The sequence below is a fragment of the Vigna radiata genome, chromosome 11, assembly GCF_000741045.1.
Source record: "Vigna radiata var. radiata cultivar VC1973A chromosome 11, Vradiata_ver6, whole genome shotgun sequence".
NCBI classification, from domain to species: domain Eukaryota; kingdom Viridiplantae; phylum Streptophyta; class Magnoliopsida; order Fabales; family Fabaceae; genus Vigna; species Vigna radiata.
Genome location: NC_028361.1, coordinates 1,706,072 through 1,727,267, shown reverse-complemented (window position 1 = coordinate 1,727,267; position 21,196 = coordinate 1,706,072). Strand labels below are relative to the sequence as shown.

At 32.0% G+C, this 21,196-nt stretch overlaps 3 protein-coding genes across 4 annotated transcripts; 1 reads left to right on the top strand and 2 right to left on the bottom strand.

Annotated features, from left to right (window-relative positions):
• Positions 1–515: 515 nt before the first annotated feature.
• LOC106776593 (late embryogenesis abundant protein At1g64065) lies at positions 516–1,394 on the top strand. Its single transcript, XM_014664075.2, has one exon. It carries the CDS (start codon positions 746–748, stop codon positions 1,364–1,366), a length of 621 nt encoding a protein of 206 aa, XP_014519561.1. The 5' UTR covers positions 516–745; the 3' UTR covers positions 1,367–1,394.
• A 5,392-nt stretch (positions 1,395–6,786) lies between these two features.
• LOC106777208 (probable membrane-associated kinase regulator 2) lies at positions 6,787–9,309 on the bottom strand. Of its 2 annotated transcripts, none has more exons than XM_014664760.2 (2): positions 7,851–9,309; positions 6,787–7,764 (listed from the first exon to the last, which is right to left on the bottom strand). In XM_014664760.2, the coding sequence occupies exons 1-2, from the start codon at positions 8,962–8,964 to the stop codon at positions 7,706–7,708; spliced, it is 1,173 nt and encodes a 390-aa protein (XP_014520246.1). In that variant the 5' UTR covers positions 8,965–9,309; the 3' UTR covers positions 6,787–7,705. The 2 variants fall into 2 exon arrangements, with proteins under 2 accessions (XP_014520246.1, XP_014520245.1); XM_014664759.2 differs by having other exon boundaries at positions 6,787–7,738; positions 7,851–9,306.
• A 5,606-nt stretch (positions 9,310–14,915) lies between these two features.
• On the bottom strand, positions 14,916–20,840 carry LOC106776591 (ribosome biogenesis ATPase RIX7). Its single transcript, XM_022775607.1, has 16 exons — positions 20,387–20,840; positions 20,176–20,297; positions 19,986–20,074; positions 19,869–19,904; positions 19,644–19,737; positions 19,164–19,206; positions 18,962–19,062; positions 18,316–18,386; positions 17,532–18,028; positions 17,375–17,462; positions 17,142–17,273; positions 16,272–16,840; positions 15,997–16,135; positions 15,797–15,865; positions 15,574–15,711; positions 14,916–15,409 (listed from the first exon to the last, which is right to left on the bottom strand). Exons 1-16 carry the CDS (start codon positions 20,605–20,607, stop codon positions 15,296–15,298), a joined length of 2,523 nt encoding a protein of 840 aa, XP_022631328.1. The 5' UTR covers positions 20,608–20,840; the 3' UTR covers positions 14,916–15,295.
• Positions 20,841–21,196: the final 356 nt, after the last annotated feature.

Sequence of the window (21,196 nt, the reverse complement as noted above, 5' to 3'; positions counted from 1 at the left end):
AACAGAATCACTTAAAAATGGAAAAAATATTAAATAAAAATAGAGTATGGAAATTGAACTTCCTACACGTTATAAAAACAAGCTTAAATCCTTAATTGGTCCCGAGGAAATTTTCAGTTTAATAGCCACTTTTAAAAGTGTATACATTGAGTTTCAATGTTTTGCAATTTGTGTCAATTTAGTCCTTTTAAACCATCAATTTGGCTTGAAAATTGCAAGTGCACAAGTCATTTTGAGTTGCAGCATGTTTATTAAGTGTTTGAACGTTTAGACATCTTCTAATTGTATACACTTTTAAAAAAAGGTACTGAAAATTCCCTCCTAACATGGAGATCAATTAAAGATTTAAGCCTAAAAACAATTTATATTATAATATCGAAAAATTATAATAATACAACAGAATAACTGAATATCTCAAAGAGTAATAATTATAACAGTAAAAAGGGAAAAACACAATAGCGTGTGTGATTGCTCTTGTGAGGCATCCTTAATCATGTATTAATGCCATGTGAAACTAAATTTACAAATGAAAGGAATTTATTCTATAATCTATCCAATAATATTACATTTATTAGAGGGAGAAAGATAAGAAAAAAAAAAGAAAATGAAGATTTAAATTTAAAAAAGAAAAAAAGAGGCATAAGTGGGAAAAGTCTCTCCCTCTCTCTATATATAATTGGACAAAACAAAAGGAGTTTATATTTGAAGTTTCTCCACAGTTGGAGATTGTGAAAGAAGAAAGGAAATGTCAGAAGCACGCAGATATGTAAGAAATATCTCAACAGAAGAACTGATTGCAGAGTTTCCATCCCGAAAAAGAGAAAGAAAAATCAGCAAATGTTTCGTGTACAGTCTGGTAATCTTTGTGATGATAATGCTGATTTGCCTTATTCTTGCACTTTTGATGTCGCACGTGGGAGATCCCAAAATTGAATTCAAATCAGCAAGGTTGATGAACAATACTAATAATCATCGTAAAGTTTCTTCGACTTCTCCCTTCAATTTCACCATTGTTGTTCGTGTCAGCCTCAGCAGCCCTAAATTTGTCTCCTTCGATTACGAGGCGAGCACGGCGAGTGTGACGTATGAGAATTCCAGTGAACGTGTTGGTGTTTCCAAATTGAAAGCTGCCACAATGGAGGCCAATGAAACCAGAGATATGGACTTAACGGTTCACGTGAATTTAGGGAAGAAAGCAAATCTAACTGATCATTCCAACCCAGGCATGCTCAAACTCAGAAGCTACGCAAAATTAAGTGGTACACTGCACACATTCAAGCTGCTACAGAAGAGAAAGACCATTCGAGTGTCTTGCACCATCAATCTCGACTTCACCTCATTTTCCACTCAAAACTTCCAATGTTAAGGTTCTTATCATTCTTTCTTTTAACTCTGTTTTTTCTGCAGAATCGTTAGATCATTGTAGAATAAATACACTTTAACCATGCTATTGTTCACAAACTTTTTCCTTTTTTTTTTCATTTTTCTCTATGACATTATCTTAATAGGTATTGAATTATAAAATATACTATTATATGTGTATGTATATTACTAAAATTATGCTATTTTTTCGCACGTATTCCTTTCAAGATTTTCTACAATTAATTGTATGAACATTTTCTTACACATGGTAAACTTACCTACAAATTGTAAGTTTTTGGATTTTATGGATTAGGAGATTTCAAAATTATCTACGTAAAAAATTACCAGGTGCACTGCCAATGGATTAAATCTCCCTTCAAAGTCAGTAGATAAATTTTTATTGTTTATTTTAAAAGATTTTATAATGTAAAGTAAGTGGATTTGGTGATGAATTATTTGATTAATCTGATAGATAAAAAATTATTAAATTAAAAAGTGAAATTATTATTTTTTTCTCATAATTAAAATTGATATATTATTATTATTATTATTATTATTTTTATTTTAATACTAATTAAAGTTGATATATTTTTGTTTTCACCATTAATTATTAAATTTGCAATTAATTCAACCGAAATATAAGCAACCAATACCCCAATACTAAAAGTCATTTACGATTTCTTGGCTCACATGAAATTTGTAGGGTATGTCCAATAAACGATCATGAAAGAATTCAAGGAACAAGGTTGTCATCTTTTAATGGAGTACAAAAGTTGAAGAAAAAGGAGAGTCTTTAAGTGTTAAGTTATTTTTAAGCAAACCGCATATCAAAGGGAATTTCTCATTTTTTTTTCATTTCTGTTAGATTTGCAGTATTATTTTTTCTTAATTTCTTATTCATGATTTTAGTCTTTTTTTAAACTATATTTAATATATTTAAAATGTTTACAACTTACATTTATTTTTTTTGTACTTTTTTTTCTTAATTTTGATCCGATTGAATATGATAATTGAAATGATTAAAAATATATATTTGTTTAGTTTAATGCGTATTTCACTGTACCTAAATTAAAACAGAGGAATGAAATTTCACTTAATAGTGAAAAATTACAAAATAAAGATATTTAATATTTAATAAACTAAAACATAATTTTCACTAAATATAATAGATTAATACATTTATTCAAAGGTAGTATAACTATAAAAACACATTATATATACACACAAAAACTACAAAAGTCTATAGTTTTTTCCAAAATAAAAGAATACAAAGGATATAAGTTATTGTGTAAAATCAAACCACTCTTATAAATCTAGAGAGGGATCCACACATGCATTATCCTTTCCTTCTTACAATTCCTTCCTACAAGATGATTATTGATAAAAAAAAAAAAAAAAAAAAAAAAAAAAAAAAAAAAAAAAAAAAAAAAGCTACTTAAAAAAGAATTATAAATAACACAACATGATAAATTTATTTAATTTGCACACTAGATAGAAATTAAATCATAAAATAAGTTCACAAANCTACATAATAATTTTTTATCTAATCTTCTCGATTACTTTTTTTTAAGTTTCAATATTTTAATTTGATTTTTCAATAAATTAAATATTGTTTATGATATATATATATATATATATATATATATATATATTATTTATAATTAATTAAATCATTTATAATTGACTAATAAAATATAATAGTTTAACATATTTAATAATTTGTTATATATAAATAGTTGATTTTTATGATATTTGAGGTTTTGGGTTGATTTATATGATAAAACTTTTGTTTAATGAGTTATTGGGCGAAAGTATGTAGAGGAAAGATGAAAGTTGAGCCAAAGGTTGATTGCTTCTTAGATAAAAATATACACTTCCTTTTGTGTGTATACGCTGTTAAAAGCCTGAAAATTTTCTTGTGTATTAGTTTAGCTTATCCTTGAATTATTTTCTTTTATGTTTGTTTTGTTTTCATCTTATGCAATAATAGTATTGAAAGGTTTGATATTTATTAGGTTTAGTGGATGTTCAATTTAGTCCTGCTTTTAAAAATGTAAACTTTTGGTTTTTAAGTTATAAAAAATGTATCAAATGAGTCTTTTTTTTATGTTCATGGTCAAAGTACAAAGAACAATATAAAGTGCTGTTATTATTAAAAAACAAATCAGAACAATCTAAAGATGTAGTAGTTCTTAAGAAACAATCAAAAACAGTATTTCAAGTCAAAAAAGGACTCATTTGATATATTTTTTATAACTTAGAGACTAAAAATTTACATTTTTAAAATCGAAAACTAAACTGAACATTTACTTATAACTTAGGAAGAGGTTAAACTAAACTGGTTCATCCAACCGATGCACCTTAAATGCTTATTAAATTTCATCACAGCATGCTACATTTATTATTCCAAGATACCAACATTGAATTGTGTTACTTTTTATCTTTCCAATGCGTTATCTTTTTAATGATTTTTATTTTTATTTAATTGTCCTTTTTAAAATTTAAGATATAACATTAATAATTTTTAAAAATACTCAATGAATTGTCAAATATTGCAACATCTAAAGAATAAAACATCTTCAGTTAAACTTTAATTGCAACATTTTCTTTCATTTGTTTTTATAAAAAAAATATATCTCGTTAACAAATAATTATGTCATGTAAAAAAATTCATTACAAGTGCAATAATTAATGAGACTTAATATCAAAGCTAGTGTGCAATTAGAAAAAATTATAAAAATATATAAATATGTTGATCAATATAATTGAAAAGCTAAACAAAAATAAAAATCTAATGTAAAAATTGAACTGCTCGTTCTTAAAAAATATCAACATAATAAAGAGGAAGGTCTCCGCAGATGATGTGTTTCAGCCTGGGTGATACTCCCTCCACCTCCACCAATGCTTCCTCTACCCCCTCAAATTTCTTCAATTTTTTTTAATTACAAAAATATCCATTTTACTTTAATTATATTTATTTATTTTTTTTTCTGAAATCTACCTCCCCCCCCCAAATCCCCACACTTTCACTTTTCCAAATCCGTTCACCCCAACTCTTACTTCCAGATTTTTTCTTCATCTTCCAACTCTCACTTTCTATCCTTCTCCGTATCAGTTTCCACTTCTTCTTCCTTTTGGTTTTGGTTCGTGGCGCGGTGGTGTGACTGTTTGTGATGCGGTGGTACGGTAGTGTGTGCGGTGGTCATTCGGCAGCGGTGCGGCGGTCATGTGGTGCTTCGTTTCTGTGTTTCTGCATTTCTGCGTTTACTGTGCATCCACTCATCACAAAAGTTAAACCAGGTTTATTTGAATATATGTTCGTGATTTATGTAGTGGTAGTAGTATCTGGTTTTGGAAGGAAGAACGAGACATATGAAGAGGAAGCATTTAAGAGTAGAAATGGGTACAGGGAGTGGGTAGTTTATAATGATAATATGAAATTGGAATTCCAGTTAATGTTTAATGGAATTGTGTATTTTTGTTGAACATGAAAATAGCATTACAGTGTTTGATATGTGGAAGATGAGAAAGAAAGATGGATGGATTTTGGATTCTCCCTCGGTGCACGGATCTTGATACATAAGGTGGATTGTAAAAAATGTATTAATGTCTCCTTTCATTAGTCAAATCCATTAGCTTTGGAAAAATCAAAAAGTAAAAACCACCAGCAGGAAAACATCCACTTTTTTAAATTTGAATTTTTTAAACAAAATAACGATTTTCTTAAACGGATTTTAATAAGCGTGGACGGATGACCACATTTGCTTTTAAATATTAATAGAGGGTAAAAAAGATATGGAGAGGTAGAGGAAGCACTTGTAGAGGTGCAGGGAGTAACACCCCTATTATTTAATCATTGGATATCACATTTCAGCTGTCCAAGGAAGAAATACCATTTTCATTGTCTTTCAAAAACTAAATGGCTGATGTTATGTGCAAAAGACAAAAAAGAAATGGTATTCATAATGATAACATAGAATCTCGCCACATTTAAATTTATATTCCATTTGAGGTTTTGAAAAAAAAATCCATAATAAAATTATGTTAAAATGTAATTTTCTAATAGATTTCTTAAAAAACTTTTTATGATCAATATTTTATAATATATATGTCTTTTAAATTATAATATTTGAAATAATTTTACAGATTTTGAGAAACTTAGAAGACTTGAAACATTTTGTTTTAAAAAAAAAAAATTATAAGTTCTTTATACTTTTACATTTATACAGTGAAATACATTTTAAACTACATTATTTTATTTTGTAAAATAAAATGTGATGTAATTAGTGCTGATATTACTGTAAAACATTTCAGATTTTTTATTAATCACCATTTATCATTAAAAAATAAGTATTTTATTAAAAATAAAAAATGAATAAATAAATTGTTATTGTTTTAATCATTTATTTATTTTTTATTTTTAATAAAATATTTTAAAAAATTGTTCCAGTAAAAAAAAAATACCTACAAATACGATTTGAAAATTAGCGCTTAGTATTGTTATTATTATTATCATTTTAAAAATTAAGTTAATAAAGAAAATCTTCATTGGAGTAGATTATTTTTAAATGTTAATACAGGTAATTTCTTTGAAATAAGCTAAAGAAAAATAATAATAATAAATAAAAGTTGCCAAACATAGAAGAAATAGTTGTATTAAAGATCTATAGGTTAAATGTTTACCAAAACTGTGAAGTCGTGGAGTGTAAAAGACCTATTATGATTGTTATACACAAAAGAAATTACGAGGAATTTAGTTGATGAGAAAAATAGGTTAATTCAATGCAGAAATAGTGTATTTGATTATTTGGGTATCCATTATTTGATTAAGAATTAATGGACGAATATGACGAATCCCATGATTGATTGAATTTGTATGGAACTGGAAAACATCTTTGGTGACAATAAGGAAACATTTTATGGGAAGATTGAGGAAAATACAAGAGTTGTTAAATCAGGAGAAGTTATGGATCCTAGAAACGGGAGACAGAAGCAATTTAACTGTCAAACCCAAATTATACTTGCATACCTCTCATTTTCAAACTCCCAAGTACTCACTCATGGATTATATTATTAACTTGTCCCCTTCTAAAACCAAAATGACGACAAAGTTTAACATCATGACATATGCAAGCGGTGGGTTTTCGAGTGGGTCCAAATCACGGGCCCATGAGACCACCATCATGAAGCTGAGTAGGGCCCATTGGGCTCAAATGGTGGAGGGGGCTTCCCATCTAACTTTTAGGATGACGTGGCGGGAGCCCTTGGGAGGGGTATCTTGGGCTCCAAATGTGACACAAAGAGACAAATTGAATATACGACACCATATCCCGACACACACGAATCGGTGCACCAAATTTAATAAAATACACACAGTTTCATCAATTTCGATACCTGCTAACTGAGCCTCAGACACGTGATTGATTGCAGAGCCAAAGACCCAAACCAGTTTTATTTATTTTTATACAAACAAATGCAGCACAGAACGTGCCTCTTTCTCGCATTCACGCCCTTATTATGCTGTGTTAAATTCCATTTCCACCCTCCTCACTCTCTTTTCTCGTTCAAACACTCTTTTCCTATCTTCCCCAAAAGAAAATCGAACTTTCACTGCTCATGTCGCTCTCTTTCCCACTTCTCTGACCGCATTTTCCCTCTTCTCGAGTAACTATCATGCTTCATATTATTAAAAGTTTCAAACTTTATGAAATCAACAGCAATAATTATTAGCCGAACCATTCTTTCTACCCCCACCTTGACCACTACACCAGGTTTAAAAAATACCCAATTGTGTCCACACAGACATTAGATTCACGAATCACCTTTTAAAGTATCGATTATTCAGCCCCCAGTAAAAAGAAAGGAAAATAAGGAAGGAAGTCAATGGTACCCAGAAAGTAAAGGAAAACAATTTGTACAGGAGGAGTAGATTTAGGGTGGTATTTGATGTGGCCTGGCTAGAGCTACATTACATAGATACATAGAGATACGTCCAAGAGAAACATACACGGAAAAGCTCTGTTTCTTCTTTCGCTTTATCGGAAAGAGCTTTACAGTTTACACTACCAAGGAAGAAAAAAGAGAGCCACTACGCTAATGGGTGACGAGCTTCATTCATCTGAACAAATCATGCAGCCCCACCACTCTCCTTTTACCTTTTCTTTTCTTTTCTTTTTTTTCACTTCCTTGTAGTGTAAAATCTAATCTAATCTAAGTAATAACATTCTCCTTTTTACACTGACACCGCCGGTGGTGACACTCGAAAGGAACCAACATTTCTTTTATCATGTCGAAAGGCGCTTCTCATTGCCTTCATTCATGGATATCTCGTGCGATGGATGGCTCACCGAACGCGGAAGCTGAGAAGACTCGCACTCTGTTTCCACAAAGTACAAACAGACACTGCTTATAATTAATTATTTAACTATATTCCTTAAATGTCGCAAAAAAAAAACATAGAAAATGAATTACTGTTACTAATGTATTACCAGCTCTGGAGGCATTGAAGGATCTCTTGCAGTGTAAAATGGCACCCTGAATTCCATCCTGTTGCTGCAACAGCGAATCATCGCGCCGCTTCGAAGACACAAATGGCGGCGGAGCCGCCGCCACAGCCGAAGACGCCGAGCGGCTTTTCCCTAATTGTTTACACACGACGCTAAGCCCTGCAGATAGTTTTTGTGTTTGAGTTGTCTTGAGGTGAGTTTCGGCGGCGGCGGCGGCGACAACAGGTTCGGGTTCGGGCGTGGGCGTTGGAAGAGGTGATTTAGCGGCGGAGTTTAAGGTGAGCTTGTCGGCGTAGCGGCGGGAGACTCTGACGTAGAGAGGCTTAACCATTTTGAAATATTTTTGCACGACTTCTTTGGTGAAACGCTTCTCTTCGGACGGTGGTGGTTGTTCGTTGGAAGTGTGTTTTTGGGTTTTGTTGTTTCCTTTGGAGGTGAAGAGAGAGACGATGGGGACCTCTTCCACTTTGAATTTGACGGTGAAGTGCTTCTTGTCTTTGTGGGCCTCTGGATTTGCGGAATCGGAAACGTTGTTGTTGGTGGTGGCGTTGGAGTCCTTGTCTTTGTCAGTGGGCTTGGGCTTCTTGAGGCCCAACATGAAGACGCGGAATTTGGTGGCGGATTTTAGCAGGGAGGCGGTGAACTGAGGCTTGGAGTTAGGTTCGGAGGAGAAAGAGGAAGGGTCCACGTGCAGCAGCTTTCCCTTGAAAAACAGATCCTCCGACGGAGACAGCGAAAGGTTGGGATCACTACGGTCGTTGCTCGAAGGGGACAGAGTAAACTTAAACTCTCTCTCGCCGTCTGATTCTTCGATGTTAATATCTTCTTCTTCGTCTTCGTCTTCGTCTTCGCCGTCTTCTCGGGTGTTGTTGCCGTTTGTATTTTCGTTAGCTTCTTCGTCGGGAACGGTGAACTCTAAGTCGAAGAAGGGTCCGTCGTCGTCGTTGTCTTCGTCGCTTTCGGTTGCATTTTCGTTTTCGACGGCGGCGAGGATAGTGGTGGTGGGGGCGGCGCGTGAAGAGGGAGTGTCGGAGGAAGGCGGGATTCCGAGAGCGCCACCGCCTCTCCAGTATTTGAGCAAGGTGAAAGCTTCCATGGTCGGGAGAGCCAGTATACAGAGAGAGAGAGAGAAAGAAGGGTAGAGAAAAGAAAAGAGTGATTTTTTTTTCTTAATGGAGTTTACAATAGTGGAATAGTGAGGGAGAGAGTAAACAGAGAGAGAAACAGAGAGAAACAGAGAGAGAGGTTTGATTTATTTATTAAATATTTGAGATTCCTTTGGTTGGTGCATGGTGCAGGGTTTGTCATGTGAAATGAGTCAGATAAAAAATAAGGGTTGAATTGAAGTAAGAGTAAATCTGTGAGTGGGGCTGCTTTCTATAGCATTGAATTCATTATCCATTATTTAATTTTGCAGTGTACAAGTATCTTACCTAGCCTATGCTATCATCATACCAAAATGCTTCTGCAGTTAAGTATCACTCTTTATTACTCCAAACCATTAAATTAATTACATAATCAATTCAGACTAACCATTTATTTTATAATTATTTTGTTGAGGATGGTGGTGAATGCTGACCCATGAACATGCCTCACAATGAGGGTCCGGATTCGACTCCGATTGTACTGTACGATTCTGCCTTTTCCCCCAAAACATTGTCTTTCTGTGCTTTTCACCCCTGCTATTTTTCTTTAACCTTTTCAACACAAAATGTCAAATACTTATCTTCTGCCTTCCCAAAATTTTAAAAATAAATTATTTCTATAAAGCTTATTATCAATAATCATAAAAATAAAATTAACTTGTCCTGAGATAACGAACAAAAGTCAATCAAAACCGTTGCATGTGAGAAACCTATTTTTCTTATTCAAGTTATTTTAAAGAAAAAAAAAATATTGAAAGTCGCTTTGAATATCATTTAGGTTTAATTGCTTCTTTTGTCCCCAGTTTGGTTGAAATGTGTCAAATTCGTCCTCTTTTTAAAAAATTATCAATTTCGTTCTCATATAGAAAAAATTTGTGTCAATCAAGTCATCTCCGTTAAAAATTTGTGTCAATATCAGAGATCAGACCCATGAAGTGGTTATTATTCAAAACTCACTTTAAATTTTTAACATCATTAGTTTGTATTTAATGAAGATAACTTGATTAACACAATTTTTTCTATATAGAGACGAAATTGACATTTTACTAAAAGGGGACGAATTTGACTTTAACCAAACTGAAAAAAAAAAAAAACAATTAAACCTATCATTTATTGGGTGTTGAATGAAGAAACTGAAATTTAAAATTGGATTAAAGGTGGGCCTCCCATAATATGAAAAACAGATTCGTATCTCACGTGACTCGCTCACTCATGGGTGTGAGGAACCAAAGCCCAACTCCTTTGTTTTTTTTTTTTTTTAATTATCAGTTTGTGATAGAAGGACCTTGTTTTCTTTTTTATCTTTTCTTTTTTGTTTTGCATGAGTCTAGTTTGACATCTAGCCATGTAAAATATCACAGGGAGTTAGTCTTTTTATAAACTTTAGTGACATTCTAATAAATAACTGCTATCTAACACTTATATTATGTTTTTTGAATCTTACTTATTTAAAAAGATGTGGTATTTTTATTCTTTTTAATTTAATCTTAAATAGTTAAGTGTTTTAAATTTGAAAATAATATAACACAATTGAAAACTTGACAAAAATGTTTTTTATAACCTTATATTGTATTATAATACTTTTTATTAGTTATTAATTTCTTGTTATAATAATAATAATAATAAATTGTTAAAAAATAAACCATATTTTATATTGTCTTGATGTGTCCGCATTTTTATTATATTTTATTAAAATATTATATATGTGTATATACTTTTTTATTTTAAATATTTGTTTGTCACACGAAAATAAAATAGTTAAATATATTATTGTTGTATATTGTATTAACTTTATATTGTAAAAAATTATTTATATAAAATCAAATTTATCTGTATTTAAAATATGACCAGTTTTCTACTTATTTAAGCGGAATCATTTTATCACTATATTTTATTTTTTATGTTAGTCTTTTGTGTTATAATTTAAAAAATATTATTAAAAGTAAAATAAGAAAAAAATTATTAGAATAAAATGTCTTAAAAGAACATATCAGATAACTTTTTCGTGTCTGAAAAAGATTTTTGTATCCCAGAAAACTTTGTTCGCATAACTGTCCAACCAAATAATTCTCTATCTTCCAAATGTAGACTAAAGAGTAAGTTAGAACATGTTTATGGAAAATAACAAAATAAAAATGTTGTCAATGTTTGCAGATAATGATATGTTATTATCCAATCTAGTATTTCTATTTTTCATATTTTCTGCATCTTGAATCTTTTTATGCTATAGATTAAATCAGGCCGAAGAGTTATTAACATTTAATAATAGGATAATACACGTTTACATATTATAAAAATCATAAAAAGTAATTTTTTTATTTTAAATAAAAAAATATAATGTTAAATGAATATAATTTTTTGTGTGTGAAAAGTATCATTTTTATATAGTATATAATTCATATCTCAATCATATTCTTTATAATATAATTATTATTAATTACTTTTTAAGAATAAATTTTATTTTGAACTTTATTAAATAAAATTATCCTTTTTTTTATTATATTTATAAATTTATATTTAATTTTATTGACAAATAAAATTTCATTTTATATATTATTTTAATAATTTATAAATATCAATAATTTATATTATAATATAAATACTCAAAAAGCTGGGACACCATAAATAAATCTGTGTTTGACATTTGATTGTAGTTGAATGTAAAAAGAGTGGAAAGAAGTCCAAAATGCAAAGGAAAGAAAGGATTGATTGGATGGTTCTGGTTTTGGAGGAACCACTCAAAGCAAATCATCAAACGGGCTCCCCCAACAACATTTCATATGAATTTAGTTTTCATTAATTACCATCTATAATTTTTTTTTTCAGGATGGAAGAAAAAATTGCTACCTGCAAATATTATTATCTAAAATCTACAATAAATATTGTAGAATATTTTTGATGAAAATATGTGGGCAGTGATTATTGTATTTAATTGATGAATGATATAGATATCATGTATCTAATAAAATTTACGAATACTTCAGAATAAAATTATTAGTAACCGATTCCTCAACTACATAAACAATTACGGAAAGAAAGTAATTGATTCCAGAACGTGTATGATCGATTCCATAATGAAATCGATTCCCTGTAGCACGGAACCCATTCCATCAAGCTTAAAATGGTGTTTTTAGGACACTTGAAGGGTACTCTGCATTGTATAAGTCTATTATGAAGTTTTCGTCAATATCAATGTACAGGTGGGAGATGTCTGCAACCAAAGGTTGTTGTCAAAATTGAAAGTGAAAGAAGATATGCTTGCTTTGCACTCCATTGTTAATAAGTCCACACTTTTTCCAATGAAATGAACCACATGAAGTAGTTTGGCCATTACATGAAAAATTTGAAATGAAAATATAAGGCGATTTGGAATCGATTTTGGTTGAAGAAGGAACCGATTCTACAACCCATTCTTTTATTTCATACGCTGAATATATGTTTTTTTTTTTTCCGAGTTAAATTGGAAGTTTGTAGTTATTTTGAAACATTTCCATTTGTAATTAAACGTTTTTTTTTTAATTTCATCAACAACTTTTAAAAATTAATTTAAACTAATCCAAAAGTCATTTTTATTAATAATAGTATTATTACATATATAATAATAATAAATAATAATATTAATATTTGATAATTTTTATTTTTTAATCTATTATTTTTTTTTAATTTATCACATTTCTCACCAATTTTTACCAACTTATAAATTATTTTTCAATCATTTCAAAAAAATTTGAAAGGAAAAACACAGATATTTTATTTTCAAATACCTTCAAATTTATTTATTTATACTATCTCAAATCCTTTTTTTTATTCAAATGAACATAATCTTAAAGTTAATTTTTTATTTTAAATAATTTTGTTTAAAATAATTTATAAAAATATTCATGATATAAAATAAATTTATCGATATTTTCAATAAGATAAGTTGTTTTAAACCGAACAAATAGTAAATAAGCAAATTCTTTAAATAAAGAGAGATAAACAAATCCTAGTTCCTATTTATTACATACATTATTTTTGTTGTTTGTCTCTTGATGGCATGCTAATGATATCAATGAGAGAAAGTGGTATAATAGCAAAACTAAGAAAAGGGGGAATGCAACCTGAGCTTTGCTCCAATAATTAGCAATTATTAATTGGAGTAATTTGCATGGGGATCTGTTTCATTCTCGGGATTGCATTAATCTTTTTGTATTAGTAAGTTGACTTTGACCAAACATCGCTGTTCCCTGCTACCATCGCCGTTTTTATTTCCGGCGAGACTCCTGGAATCGCGACGAACTTCACCGGTGCAATGCTCTGTTTTGATTTTGGGGTTGAATCAATGTGATTCACACCGGCAAAGTGGCACCAGTTCTAGGGTTTGTGAGAAGAAGAATGAAGAAAGAGGGCAAAGCAGCGGAGAAGATGGTGGAGGGTCTGGAGCGATGATGGAGTTCAAATGTGAGTGCTGAATACACACTCTCTGTTCTGAGGCTGCTACAAACTCTGCCTTTCTTTATGACTCAAATGTTGGAACTTGGAAACGGTTTGACTCGGCGACAATCATCACCAAAAAGGTGTTTTTTTCAAAGGGGGATTGTATTTTGTAACCCCTGCACCGTTTTCTGTGGTGATATTTGATTGGGCAGTGCTAAGTTTGCCTGATCTTATGTGCAAGAAGTGTGTCTGTGTTACCATAACTATCACCATGTTTATTGCTTCTGGCATGAAGGGATGATCTGCATTTGCTGCCACACTTGGCCAGAGATCTTTTATTACTTGGTTTCAAGGAGAACTTGGCATTAATGGGACATGATCTTGTGTCTGTTCCTCTTCATTGGTATGTTAGGTTTTGATGGAAGTTGAATATAAATTAATTAATACTATTAAATGTTTCATTTCCTTTGCGAATGTAGGGCCTGTATCCTTTTTATGTATTACTTGAAAAAAATATCTCATTTCCTAAGTCAATTATAATTTGAACTTGAAAGCGAACTTAAAGAATGTTAGACATTGTTTCTAACTCTTAATTAAGTTTCTTACTTCTTATTGTGATTTAGTAAAGAATGTATCCTTTCATATTTTATCTCTCTGTACTGAAAGAAATGCCTTATCTTTGAGATTTTATTAACAGAAATATCTAAGAGGTGAGGTGACTGTGAATTAAAAAATTAATAATATAAAGCAACGAGTGTACATTACCAGATTTATACGTATAGCTTTTTCTTTCTATAACCCAATTCTCATTTAGTAGACTTTATGCTCAACTAGTAAGAAACTTATGACTAATCACAATCTTTAATTTGACATCTTTTTTGTCCACTAAGTTTATTTCGAATATAAAGTTTTCGGCCTCATCATACATTCTTTCCTTTTCCTTAATCTTCGCTATTTTCTCGAGATAGACGCTAAATAAATATCTCCAAAATGAATTACTGCAGTTCAATTCATAATCCTTCTTTTCTTTTAAAGTTTCAATAAATTTCAATCCAATTGATCTTTGTTCATGCTCTTTTGAACTTTTTAAGTTCCTGCACTCAGATGTTTATGACTTTACCATTACTTTGCATTTTTTTTTCATTGATATGATTAGATTGATAAATTACTCTCTAAAGAATGAATAAAAATGGTTTTATATATATTTATTGTGCAAGATCACGAGTATCATGAGTGCTGGTACTAATGTAATTCAAATTTCTGATAACCAAATTGAAATTAGTAATCGGTTATTGGTTGTTAGTTGATGCCCTTCATGCCAACCCTTAAGAAAATTTCGATCGAAGTTCCCAAACTTCTGTTTAAAATCAAAAGGTGAAGAATATGCAGTGAGACTTTGAATAGAAAACAATACAATGTTCAAATTAATAGAAAAATCTCATCGAAATTCACTATCAGCGAACTATAATATTGAATAAGTGACCGGTTTTTTATGTATGATACATAAAAGCATCTTCAACCATCGTTGTGATAATAATACCACTAAACAAAGCCTCATTTCTTTCATTTACCCAGAACAAAATGTGAGAGCACCATGCTATGGATCTAACATGAGCTTCACTATCATGCGAGAAAATGACGAAACTTGGGCAATACTTTTGCAGTTATAAACGAAGAGACTAGATTAGATACTACTGGAAATTATATACAAGTGGAGTGTTATCATTGGCAAAACTCCTAATTGCCTGATAGATATATATCTCCTTGATAAACATTGTTTTCCTCATACTTGAGTTCATAGAACACGAGACTTACAAGACCAACTAGAAGGGATGCAACTACGATTTGTTTCTTCCCTAAAAACTTTCACAGGAAGTAAGATAATTGCTCTCGCTTCCTTGAACCTCCTTCCCCATACATTTCGTTCCACTGCTTTAACTCACTCATTCCAGCCCCCTCAGCTGCGTAGCTTGCGGAAACCTGTGTTCCAAGATGATGGTCAAATGAAGCAATCTTATCATGTCGCTACATTCATTCAAATAAGCAATGAAGCCAGGCATATGTGACAACGAAATTCAAGGTATATGATGATAAAAGTGGATTGAATAAGCAAAAGAATCCTATATGGTGACAAAGAGTCTTACCTGACTCCTAGCCTCTTTGAAGTCTTGCATGTTCAAAGGTCTAAGGGAAATTACTCTTTCCTGTTTAACTTCCTCTTTTGCTTCCAAAGCATCTTGGACATTGTTATTCTGTTCTTCAACACCTTTCTGCCTTTTCTCCTGCAGGAAACGAATGTGAAATTGGCATAATAATCATATAAGGGCACTATTTTGCAGAGGCCTTTCAAAGATATTGCCTAGTTACCAGCATTTTTAGTCTCTCTTGTTGAATTAACTCTCTAACAGGTCTGTAAGCAGCAGTTGTACACAAGTTCTACATTTAACAATTAGTGAGTGAAAAATGTGTTAGGCAGCTTTGAGCATCAAAAGCTAAAAATAGTAAAAGCATTTTCAGGTTGTACGATAGTCACATATGTAGTGAAATAGTTAGAAAATTGCATAAACCTTGAGATCACTTCCGCTGTATCCTTCTGTCATAGTAGCGAGTTCCTTAAAATCAAATTTCTTGTCCACCTTTTCTCTTCGCAAAAGAGTCCTCAAAATTTTTTCCCTGTTCTCCACGCTTGGCATCCCCACCATTATTCTATTAACAAAAGATGAGCGTTCAGTAATTACAAATGATAAAGTATTACTGAATTTCAAAGTATTCAGATTGTCACAAACATATATATGCCGTCCGTGCCTAGAACAAAAAGCAAGTCAAGAACTAGTAGACATACCTCCTTTCAAATCTCCTAATTATTGCTTCATCCAGGTCAAACGGCCTATTGGTCGCAGCAAGAACAAGGATACGCTCCGCTGGATTTGTCATTAGTCCATCCCAAAGTGTCATAAATTCATTCTTTATTTTCCGCATGGCTTCATGCTCTCCAACTCTGGTACGTTGCCCCAGCATACTATCAACCTCATCAACAAATATAATAGTTGGGGAGACCTTGGCTGCCAGAGTGAACAAACCTCGAACATTCTTCTCATCTTCACCAAACCATTTAGAGGTGACGGTAGACATGGATACATTAATGAAACTTGCTCCAGCTTCGTTTGCAATGGCCTTTGCCAGCATTGTCTTCCCTGTGCCAGGAGGTCCAAAAAGCAATATTCCTTTACAAGGCTTTAGAAGGCCTCCGCGGAAAAGGTCTGGCCGTCGTAGAGGAAGCATAACTAGTTCTTGAAGCGATTCTTTGGTCTCATCTAAGGCACCAACATCAGAGAATTTTACACCAATTTCGTTTGCTGGTATTACTTCAGGCCTTATTCGCTTCTCAAACTCATTGTCAGGGGGAACTTCCTGCATGTGAATATATTAATGGATGTTTAAATTGAAGGTGGGTTTCAAATGATAATTTTCCTTTAAAATTATATAATTTACCTTTAAAATTATATAATTTACAGAAACAATAAAAACGGAGAGTCAATGCAACAGAATAGAAAAGATTCATAACCTAACTGCAATTACTACCTACCCTAGCGCTCCATTTTAACATTTGGAATTATGTTATAAAGGGAGAGGTTGCTATGCTTGTATGAACTACTTGTACGCGTGATTTGTAACAATTATATTTTTTATTAAAACAAAGGAGGAGGCTTACAACTTTTGATGCAGGAACTGCATTTTCACCGTCAGTTGTTCCCACTGAAATTGATGTATCTGCTTCAGCCTTTATTTCAGGAGCAGGTTTTTCTGACACTGTTTCTGGCATCACAACAGCTTCTTCTCTCGGCTTTATGCAAATGACACAAAGAGGGGAAAAAATATGCCTATGTTAGTACTTGTTAGGCATTATTCACAATTTAATGCACGTTCATGCCATGCAGAGCAAACCTCAGTCGTAACTGTCTGGGCTTCTAATTTTAATGTATCTCTTGTACTGAATTTCCCCTCCTGGAATATACCCCATGCATGGGACAAGCTGTTTCACAAACAATAAGTAAGCACATTAAAATTATATAGTATATGTAATCAAAGTTGCTACTCTGACCTGCTACAAGGAATAACTAGTTTGCCATTCCTGTATTCAGGATCTATGTTATTCATTAAGTGATGAGAAATTGCTGACACGACGATCTCTTCTATATGGTCACTGAAAGCCATTGTATCTGCCACACAGATGGAACCCAGGTCATCACAATAAAGATCATTGGCTGCAAGCACTTCCATGATATGGTTCCTATTATCCTGAGTCTGTATCGTCTTCATGTTCTCTTCAAATTGAGACTTCCAGCTGACATTATAACATTCATCTTCTGGGGGACTGATTTCTATGTTGTAGGGGAAGACGGAAGAAAGTCTTTCATCCACTTCTTTGTAGTCACTTCCAGAATCAAAAACTCGTGAACCAAGAATCAAAATTCGTCCATGCAGTTTATTCAACATTTTCTGGAATAGGTTATATATCCGTTGTGATCTATACAATAACTTGTCAACATCCCGCAAATATAGAACAATAGGATAGGTTTTTGATACATAAACTAGAACCTGCAAGTGAAAATTTTACCTAAGAAATCAATGATCGTATAAAGCCTCAAAATCCATAGATTAACCTTAAAGGTAATATATATATATATATAATATTCTATTCTCGCAACAATTTCCTACAATATTTTCTTACAACTCATTTTTTTTTTAATCTCTTCTCTACTCGTCTCTCTGATTTCAGGCTTTCAGGCTTCGTCTCTTTTCTCTTCTTAACCCTCTTCTAACTGTAGAAAAAAGTAATAGAATACACGGGCTGGAATATAATCTGTCATAAAAAGTAACATTACCTTATAAAGAGTTTGTACAAGAAGCTTTTCATCAAAAGGCCAGTTGGTTATGTTCTTCTGAGGGGCTGAAGCTAGATTGAGAGATAGAAGGAATCAGTAGAGAACATGATCAAGTGAAAATGGCAACAGTATGATTAAGAAGTATGACTTAAAATTTTCATTGTATTATGGCTAAGTTTAAATAAACTTCTTAGAAAGTACTTATAGGGAAAATAAGTAATGAATAGAAAAGGTAAAATGTGTCAAACTTTTTTTATAAATTAAAATCAGCCCATATACTTTAATATGTTTAGAAGATTACATATTTAAATTTCCCAATTATGAAAAAAAAAATTACTTTATTTTACCTTTCTTAATTCGTCCTCCTTTTTTTTACAAACATTTTTTGAAAAGTGTATCCAAACTGGCTCGAGTTTTCACTATAAAGATGGATCTAACTGTTGTACTAAGCCAGTCCTATAAATAAATTTTAACACTACATTATGTATGACATCGTATCCTTCTTTTTTTTTTTTGCCTCAAATTCATTCTGCTGGCATTCGTAAATCAGGTTCTCTATACAAAACTAGACTCCAGCGGATGGTACCAATTAATCATGTAAACCAATAGTTGTAACTAATGTATTTAAAGGTGTTCTTGAATCAACCTGAATTTGTAGGATTGCTTTGCAAAGCAAGGTTACTGATATTTGCAGAGGCAGACGAATTCCTACGAATCTTAGAAGGATTATACAATCTTTCAGATTCCCTGAAAAAAAAAGGGTAAAAATTCAGATATAGGATAAATAAACTAACAGGGAATTACATATATCTTTCCATGGTCAATTTATAAACATAAATTCTTCTTACGTTGACCGAAGGTCCACTCCACTGGGTTGCCTGTGGGTTGTCCCTTCAAATAAAAGCTCTTGGTTAGAAGTATAGTTTTTCTTAGTTTTTTAAACAAGTGCATCAGATGGAATACTGATGTCTAGAAGTTACCAGTATCTCTTAAACTTGACAACACATGAAAAAACCTCAACTAAAGCTACTTGTACCCTCTTCTAACTCATCTAAAGCTTGAAAAGTATCAAAGTTTACTTTTCTCCTCATAAAACGTTAAAAACTTATTCTTGAAACCAGAAAGGCTGAAAAATCGTGCATCGAAAACTAATCAAGCCTTTGGCTACTACATTAGAAAGTATCACTACGTTGAGCGTAACCAAATTGCAACACACATCTCTACTCTCTCTTCATCTACTCCAGAAGTAACAAGAAGTTAGACGTGTGTCCAAACACTCCAAAATTAAGTTCTCCACCCTAGATAAAAACATTTCCACCAGTCTATACCTTTAAGTTCTTCTTTTTGTGAAAAGATTGAAAATGATTCAAATAGGTCGGATATCCGCTCCAAAGTTGTCTCTGAGGTAGACCTTTTGAAAATCTAAATTCAGAAACAAAGGAAAATGAATTAAAGCCCAATTGCTAATTTTTTTTTTTTTTTTTTAAAAAGCATGATATCTTCATCTATAATAGTTAGAAGTAAAAGCAATAAAAGATAAACCAAGAACTTACCGATCGATTGTTGGCATAACCATATCTATTCTGAATCTGCACAGATGACAAACCAACCATTATGAGCATAATTATCTTTAGAAAGTATTAAATTACAGAAAGACTTCTCATTTTCACCTTCAATGAAAAGTCAGTAAGATCTAACAGAAGCAACTTCGCCTCAAAGTAGTGGGCTAAAGCTTTGGCAAGCACTTGTTGATAAAGCTCTGTAAGACATCAAGGGAGAAAGTTTTAATTGACTTGACGGTGACAGTATAAACATCAAACGTATAAATCCATCATTAAGAAACAAAATATTCCAACAAACCCGCTGGCCCTGAAAGCATGATAGTCCGGCTTGCAGGAGCAAGATTCCGTGTATGTCTGGAAACCTCCGCATTCTTCAAATGGACATAAGCAGCACTTGTTAGCGTCACCCTTGTCTGCTCCCTGTCATCACGTAAAGAATAGGAATGTAAATAAGAATACAAAAATACATAAACAAGTTCAAGACGAAGGTTTGTAATGAGAAGGAATACCTAAGATAAAAAGGGAATTGATCAAAAGTGACATTGGTTTCTCTGCCATCCACGACCATTCGTAGCATTTCCTGTTCAAGATTCTCCGGAGTAACACCGTCTGAGGAAGAATTACCATTAACACCCCATTTGGAAAGGCCTTGTCCGGAGGACAACCCAATCCCCACTCCTACACCCACCCCAACACTCAGCGCCGATAACAAAATGTTCCTATTGTCCATCTCCTTTTCTTCCTTCTACACAATTATTAATATATCTTATATTTCTATCGTATAATAGAATCAAACAAACATGATGAATGGTTTCATGCTTTTTTATTTTTTGAATCTGTTTCGAAAAATGTAACCGCAAAACTCAATAGGCGAATCCCCAACATGGGGAAAAAGAGGATGAAGAAGAACCAGAAAGAAGGAAAGTTGTTTTTAAGGAAAAGAGAGTGCGAAATGCACGGATCGGGAAAGAGAGGAAAAGTTTGGCTGATGGCAGATACAAGAGTTCCCGCTCTTCTTTCTGTTGCGTGTAACTGTTTTATCGCTTTTTCACACTTTTCTTCCTATTTTCTTTTGCCTCTCTTCTCACTTCTATATTTCAAAATAAAGTACACACTATTTCTGCATTCTTACATTGCTATTGTTAAAATTAGGAATGTTGGAATAATCTTTTTTTTTTTACCATTTGATTCATATCATAATTTTTAATCTGTGTATAAAAAATAAATTTCATTAAAATTTTAAAAAATAAAAAAGAAAGACATTGAAAATAATTTAAATTTAAATATTTGTTTTCTTTTAGTAACTTTTTAATTTTGTC